This window comes from Camelus ferus, chromosome 1, assembly GCF_009834535.1.
Source record: "Camelus ferus isolate YT-003-E chromosome 1, BCGSAC_Cfer_1.0, whole genome shotgun sequence".
NCBI lineage: Eukaryota > Metazoa > Chordata > Mammalia > Artiodactyla > Camelidae > Camelus > Camelus ferus.
Window position 1 is genome coordinate 61,554,048 of NC_045696.1, and position 8,104 is coordinate 61,562,151.

At 39.7% G+C, this 8,104-nt stretch overlaps 1 protein-coding gene across 2 annotated transcripts; it reads right to left on the reverse strand.

The window, feature by feature from the left end:
• Nucleotides 1-2,377: 2,377 nt before the first annotated feature.
• Nucleotides 2,378-7,795, reverse strand: SMCO1 (single-pass membrane protein with coiled-coil domains 1). Of its 2 annotated transcripts, none has more exons than XM_032481346.1 (3): nt 7,626-7,762; nt 4,819-4,963; nt 2,378-3,331 (listed from the first exon to the last, which is right to left on the reverse strand). In XM_032481346.1, exons 2-3 carry the CDS (start codon nt 4,911-4,913, stop codon nt 2,887-2,889), a joined length of 540 nt encoding a protein of 179 aa, XP_032337237.1. In that variant the 5' UTR covers nt 4,914-4,963; nt 7,626-7,762; the 3' UTR covers nt 2,378-2,886. The 2 variants fall into 2 exon arrangements, with proteins under 2 accessions (XP_032337237.1, XP_006185639.1); XM_006185577.2 differs by having other exon boundaries at nt 2,419-3,331; nt 4,819-4,968; nt 7,626-7,795.
• Nucleotides 7,796-8,104: the final 309 nt, after the last annotated feature.

Consider the following 8,104-nt stretch of genomic DNA (forward strand, 5'->3'; position numbering starts at 1 on the left):
TACTTCAAGGATGAATTTAATGCACTTCCTCCAGGAACTTGTTCTCCATCACACAATAATATCCCTCTTCTGAACTCCATCATATACTGCCTAGTGATAGTGGTTTTTATTGTAGTCTTGCTGTTTAAGTCCTGTACTTATACTACTATTTTCCAGTACTTTTGTCATGTGTAATGGGTACATTTTATGTGCTTCCTTAGATTTCCTTGGCCTTATTTACTTTCTGGACCCACAGTCCCTTCCTCTGTCTGGGCCTGACCAGTTGCATTTTTGGAATCTCTAGCTCCTTCTGCCACATCTGGACTCCTGTGAAACACTGCACTGAACAATGCAGGCACTGGCTTCCCAGTGGCTGCTAAGAGGGCTTAGATCCTGGAAGTACGGGGGGTGGTGTCACTCACCAGAGAGCAAATTTTGGCCAATTGAAAACAGTGGACTGAGTGAGCACAACAGAGAAATTCTCTTTTCTTTTTCCTATTGAAACTGGGACAGGAGGGAAGGGGGCAGGGCACAACCATTAAAAGAATGACATAGCAGTTAGCACCAAGATGGCGGACAAATCAACTCTCAGTAGGCCTTGAGCTTCATTATACGCTCATTGTAATACAATAGCATGCTAAATGGCATTCACATAGGTGCCATTACCGTTTCAAGGCTGAACATAAAAGGTCAAAAAGTGGGTGATGGCCCAATTCCTGGGAATCCCAGGCCCTTCCCCAAAGTTGTTGGAATAATCCTCCCGCTTGTTAGCATATGAAGTTACCGAGCCCATAAAAACTAACAATCATGCACTCACCTCTTGTCAGATATCACTTTCCTAGATGACTCCGTGCTCTCTATCTGTCACTCTCTCTTGCCTTCAGAGATGGCCTGCAGTCTATTGAATGTGTATCTACTTTTACTTTAAACACCCCACACCTCATCACTCTCTTTTGCCTTTGGAGATTGCCCTGCACTCTGTGCATGGAGTGTGTATCTACTTTTACTCAGCCCCCCACCCCAAATGCCTTATGGCCTCTCTGGCCTTCTGAAACAGCCTATACTCTGCCTGTGGAGTGTGCATCTCTCTAAATAAATCTACTTCTACTCAACTATGGCTCACTCTTGAATTCTATCCTGTGTGAAGCCAAAGACCCTCACTTGGCAGGGCACATCCAATGGACTTGCCTGAGACCTGGGACATGGCCATCCTCTTGTACCCTATTTTCCTATATCAAAACCAAGCCCCCCTAAAACTGAGTTCCCCTGCCAAGTTTATCATTAACCTCTCTATCCAAAACTTTATGCCCTTTCTTGTCCCAACAGGATTGAGGAGTATCAAGGAAAAAGGGGGACTGAAACTGAGCAGGACCCTGCAGGGTTCTCCTGGGGACAAAAGTCCCTCTGTGTACCCCATTTCTTATTTGTAAAAAAAAGGCATTTGTTTCCTAGGATTTCCCTGAGTTGCAAAGAGCAGACTCAAGCAGTTACTAATTAGGGAAGTGAGGGAATGCTGAAACAAAGGAAAGACAGTCAAACAGAAAAACTAATGATAGGTTAAACAATACTTCAGTGATAAAACAGCCCTAGTTCCTCCTCAAATGATGTACACAACAATCTGATGCATATCTTTGAGTTTTTCTGCAGAACTTAAGACCTCCACCCAGTGGAGAATGTTGACTACATGCTGGCCACAAGCACTAGACCCCAGACCGGCTGGAACCAGAAGCTTGATGATTAAGATTCCTGAAACATCATTATGTTACCTCACCACCAACCAATTAGAAGAAAGTCCATGAACTGCAACCCTCACACCAAATGTTGCCTTTAAAACGGTTCCCTGAAAGCCATAAGGAAGTTTGGGTCTTTTGAGCACAAGCTGCCTGTTCTCTTGGCTTGGTGCCCTGCAATAAATGCTGTACTTCCCTTCACCACAACCCCATGTCAGTAGATTGGCTTTGCTGCGCCACAGGCAAATGGACTCTAGTTTGGTTCAGTAACACTTCTAGGGCATAGTTTCTCTAAACAGTGTGTCCGGAGAGGGACAAGACGAGGACATGTATCTGGCAAGCAACCTGTTGTGTGTCTCATGGCTCATTTTCAAGGAGGAGCCAGCAAGGTAACACATAATCTTGCATACTTTTTATCCTTCCCCACCTAACATCCTTCCAAAGTGTAACTTCCTTCTGGTTTTCCTGAATTTGCATCTCCCAAATAAAGCATCAGCACTTAACCTTTACCTGTAGAACAGGGTCTACATTTGAAAATGTTTCTGTTATTCATAGCACCTAGCACATGGCATTTGGTCTTTAATAAATATTAGAAATATATGGTCAATATGTGAGAGTTCGCTTTATAGTGTAAATAACTGTGGTACTGTACTAGAGAGAAGATGTACATCAACATACAAAATATGTTAGATGGGTTTTTTCCTGGTCTTTTAATACATAATACATTCACATGGTTCAAAATTCAAAAAGTACAAAATGGATTAACTGTGAAAAGACTTCTACCTTTAACACTAGCCTAAGTTTTCTTCCCTGAGACAACCAATGTTATCACTTTTTAATGTATTTCTACAGAAGAACTTTATGAAGTTGATAGGTATATTAGCATATATATCCATTTTCCCCCTTTTCCATTTAACAATATATATTGGAAATAAATATTTTGAAACAAGACATCTTGGTGATAACTCCATGTTACTATATAATTACACAAAGAGCTCCTTCATTCTCTTATATTGTTACACAGGAAGTATCCATTGTATCAGCATATCATAATTTGTTTAACATTCCTTTCACTTTTGCTACAAAAATAAGCCTGTAATAAATTGTACATATGTATTTTTTTCCCATTTGCAAGATAAATTACTAGAAGTGGAATCTCTGGGTCTAGAGTAACTAGTTAGCTTTTGATTGATGGTATCAACTCTTCTAGGGGTGACTTTTGCTCTTCAGACACCCTCACTGCTTTCCCCTTCTCAACGACCTGGACAGCCTTCAGCAAACCATCCTGCAGAGCCTGGTTCTTTACCATGTTAGTGATCATGAAATTGACATCCCTTATGTACATCCGCCTTACTTTATCAATGTAGTGTTCTGCCTTGTTACCATGTGCTACAAAGAATGTACAAAGTGCTGTGATATCTCCTTCTTGCAGCCCATACTCCTCCAGGACAGACTCCCACACATCTCTAATGTGCTTGTTCTTGACTTTTCGTCTAAGAATGGAGGCTAAGGTGGGAAGTCCTCTCACCAGGTCTGGCAGCTTCTCAAGCACACGAGTATGCAAGCAAATGAGTACTTCAATAACATAGCTGTATAAAATATTCAATTCCATTGAAGTGAACCTACAAAAAATATGGAGAGATTCTTAAGCAGTACAAACATAAAGTGAATTTTATTAGGATAATTCAAAGAACTATGAAACTACTAGGAGAAATATAAGCAGATAGAGTAGGTGGTCCCTAGAGAAAGAGAATCAAGTAAGGCTCTCTTGACAGAAGATAAGCCATTTTTGGCCTAAGCCACTCTGTCTTCTAAGCCTGGTCACAGTGTTTGCCCTTGAACAGGTCTCAATAATTAATAGAAAGGGAGGGAATGCAGGAACAAAGGAAAAGCTGTCAAGAAACAATAGTTCCTAGTTCCTAGAGTCCTACTTCCTCCTCAAGGGATATATATAGCAATCTGATACTTATCTTTGAGTTCTGCAGGAACTAAGGCCCTCAGCCAGGTGGAGGCTGAAATGGTATGTTGACCTTTTCTGACCCTCAGGACTTCAATCAACAAATGCTTGGTCAACTCTGTCAGGTTTTGCCCTAATTCTCTGCTGAATTCTCCTCTACTCCAGCCCCTTCATGAATATGCATGTACCCTTAGCTTAAAACTTCCCCAATTTTACTGTTTGTAGAAACACTGCTTTGGGAAAGATCCCTGGTGTCTCCTTACTTGCTGCGAGTAATAAATCCTTCCTTCTCTCAATCTTTGGCTTGGTTGTATCTTTTGGGCTTAACATCCACCAAGAGGTGAACCCAGTTTTGGGTAACAGAACTAGCTGTTGCAGTTTAGAAAATGCTTTAGAAATAGGGCTTGCCAATGTTCATAGTAACACTATGTACAATAGTCAAGACATGGAAGCATCCTAAATGTCCACTGACAGATGAATAGCTAAAAAAAATGTGATATAAAAAAAAGATGTGATACACACCCACACACACCCTGCACAATGGAATATTACTCAGCCATAAAAAGAATGAAATAATGCCATTTGCAGCAACATGGATGGACTTAGAGATGGTTACATTAAATGAAGTAAGTTATAGAAACACAAATGTCATATGATATCACTTATATGTAGAATCTTAAAAAAATGATACAAATAAACTTATTTACAAAACAGAAACAGACTCACGGACACAGAAAACAAACTTATGGTTACCAAAGGGAAGAGAGGGGAGGGATAAATTAAGAGTTTGGGATTAAGAGAAACACACTATTAAAAGAATTTAAAAGGAAAAAAAAAGAAATAGGGCCTGCACTAAATGGATAGCTTAGATCTCAGGCCACTCATCAGTTTCTCCACAGCAGAGGAGTTTTAGTATCCATCTCTGTGTTAGTAGGACTTTGGCAAGCAAGGGACTCTGTGATGAGATGTGTACCACAATACTGGCAAGCAAACAGGTGCTCAAATTAATCTTTTTTAAATGAATGACCTTAAGAAAATGTCATTTCTTTACAATCCATTGTGGGAACCATATTAAGAAATCCAATTTTAGAATGACCACTGCAAGCTCTCACAAAACCACAAAATTCTACTGATTTCTGACTGGATACTCACTTGAGTGACAGAACTGCTGTCCACAGCTCATCTTGGGCTGCTTGGTTTGCCAAAGTCTTGCTATGATATTCAAATTTCTGTGTCAGATTATCCATGGTGAAGTCCAGTTCTTTAAATTGTGCTTCTAAAGCTTGGAGTTTGTGGTCTACTCTATCAGATAAAAGAATAAAGGGTTAACTTAGATCAAGGCACAAAACCAAAGTTTTGCCTTAAGATAAGGCTACACATCTTGACTATTGTAAGTAATGGTATGTGAACATTGGCAGGCCCTATTTCTGAAGTAAGTGTTTTCTAAACTGCAACAGCTAGTTCTGTTACACAAAAACTGGGTTTGTCTCTTGGTGGGTGTTGAACCCAAAAGATATAACCAAGTCAAAGGTTGGTTACAATCATTATTGAGTTTGCATATTTGTTTAAAATTTAAGATTATGAACAGATGTTCCCAGTTGCCATTGTCTCTAGTCATCATCCTAGTTCTTGCACTCCTTATGTTGCCAAACGCGAACTAATTACCTCAGTTATCTGCTGTGTCTTGTCTTTGTGTTGTACTTTATACTTGAACAAGTATTTTACACAAGCATTAATCTGATTCTCACAACAAGCATAAGAAGTGAAGCAGTCATTTGTACTATTTTGCAGATAAAGAAATTGAGTCTCAAGAAGATTGAGACCTAATGTCATGGCTAACTAGTGCTGAGACCAGTATTTATTAAGGTGGCTTTCTCTACCTTATTCTGACTGTCCAAATCCTATCCATCAAGTATAAGCTCAAATTCCACTGCCTGTCTGAATTCCTCAGACTTTCTACCTGCTTCCTGACTACTGCTCTCTCACAAGGACTGCCTCTACCACTTGTCATGCCCCATCCTTTGCTTTATTTTTAGAGTTAACTTTTCATGAACTAAACTGTAAGCTCTTAGAGGGAGGGTATCAGAGACTATTTCTTGGACATCTTTATGCCTGTCCCCCAATACCTAGCAGAAGTCTTACACAGAAATAATAAAACATGGCTTGTATCATTGACATCCGTGATATTAATGAAATGTCAAGCAGTATAACCCAACGGGGGATCTGAGTAGCTCTGAACAGCCCTGATCATCAGAGGGCACTGTGGCACCAGAATTATGTTTAACTGAACCACAAAGAACTGCAACAGCACAACTCACTTGCCCGAAGCCACCCACATTGTCTTTCATGAAGGAAGCGGTACACGCATGTGCCACTTCCCTGAGTTTCTATGTCCCTAGTGACCTGAATACTGTTGTGGTTGCCTAGGGTTCTATCCTTGACCATGTTCTCTTCTTGATCTTCACTTTCTTTCAAGGCTAACAGCTTCAGATACCACCCCTATCCTAGACCTAAATTTTCAACTATGTTTTGCACATCTCCACCTAGATGGAGGTGTCAGACTCAACTGTATTACGCTGACTCTACTAAGTTCCAACCACCCCACCCCATTTTCAGAAATTTTGGCAGTGGAATTTTCTCACTGCTTTGGATTTTGTTTACATATAGATAAGGCTGTGTATGAAATGTGCATTTTTGTAGGAGTGTAGGCCTACATGACCTAATATGCCAGCAATCTCTGTCTATAATTCAAAATCACATTGTCTGGCAAACTCTTTGTATTAACTTTTGGACCTTTAAGAACATATTGCTTATTGGTCACCTCCAGCTTAAACTCTAGAGATAAACTCTAGCTTGCCGATCACTATAAAGGTTTACAATTGGAGCAGTTCTTTGGAATCCTCTCACCAAAAGGCATTCCCAGATTATTTCAAATAAATCCTAAACATGTCTGCAAATCTGTGTTTCTACTACAGTTCTCCAGCTCAGTTAATGACATCACCATCTATCCAATTGCTTGAATTAGAAATCTCAGAATAACTCATCATTTTTTCCCCTGTTCTTCATCAGCATGTCTCTAATCTGTCCCCACCTCCCCATCTCCACTAAGCCAGTTAATCATTATCTTTCTCCGGGACCTAGGATTACAGTAGCCTAACCGGATTCCTGCTTTTCACCTCCAATCCATCCATCCTCCAGAGATATTCTTCTAAAATACAATTCTGATTATATAACTTGACTGTTATATATCTTTTATGTCTCCTTGACTTGCCTAGTGATATTTTTGGAGCCAAGTTGGATTTCCTCAGCAGGAAACAAAGCTCTTTACCCTTTGCCCCTGTCTTCTGCCAGTCCTCTCACGCATCCTAGTCATCAATCAGGTGAGACATCTAGCTGTTGACTGAATATGGTTTGAGATTCCAGGCTTCTATGGCTTACACAGGCTGTTTCCTCAGCATAGAATTCCTTCCCATATTTCTATTTCTTATAAACTTCTACTCACCCTTTCAGATCCAACTTAAATGTCCCTCTGAAGGGCTCCTTTTCCTAGTATAAAAGGCAAAATTAATTCTTCTCTTTATGTTCTCATAGCCCTGCAGGAACCTCACCATTATAAGGTCAGTCACATTAAGTTGTAAGTATTTTTCAATACTTCTGTTACCCCTAAGGCCATAAGCTCCTTGAGGGCAGAAAACACATTTTACTTATTTTTGTAAACCTAGCATGTAGCACATCCATTAATTGAATGGAATTAGAGCACCTAGGAACAGACTTTTTCTTTATTATTAGTTTACATATTTTTTGAACCTGGAAGACTTTTAGACACTTTAACAGAGAAAGAAAGAATTCTAATTAGCATGTTTGTAGTTCTTTGCCTATTTTTATTCTTCATTCTTCTGTTACCCATCTTCCCAGAAAAGCAAACCCAACCTTGCTCCCTCCCTGTAGCCCTTAGCAACCTTTTCATTGCCTCCTTCAAGGATATCAGGGTTGTGGTTTCATTGTTCATCTTCTTAAGGCAAAATGAAAGGAAATAAAGCAAGCAAAACAAAAACCCAGTAAAGGTTTGAATCCAGGGTTTTCTGCTGTCTTCCACTCAGCAACAGGCAGCAGCAGTGTGAGTAATTGATCTAAATTCTGCCTGAAAGGTCACTTGGTACAAGAAGCTTTTAATAGCTTGTACATCCAAATATAGTTTCAAAGAACTGATCGTGTGAACACAGGTGTCCTGGGATGCACTGTAGTATCTGCCTTTGAAAAGTGACCCATAGTGTATTAACATAGCACAACAACCAGATGTATTTTCTGGTAAGTGGATATGAGAGCACACAAATGTATACGTATACCAGGATTAAATTTGATGGAAATACTACTCTCAAATTTAAAGAATAAAATTATTTACTTATAATCTAAATTAGGTTTACAGAAGCCCCAGAGA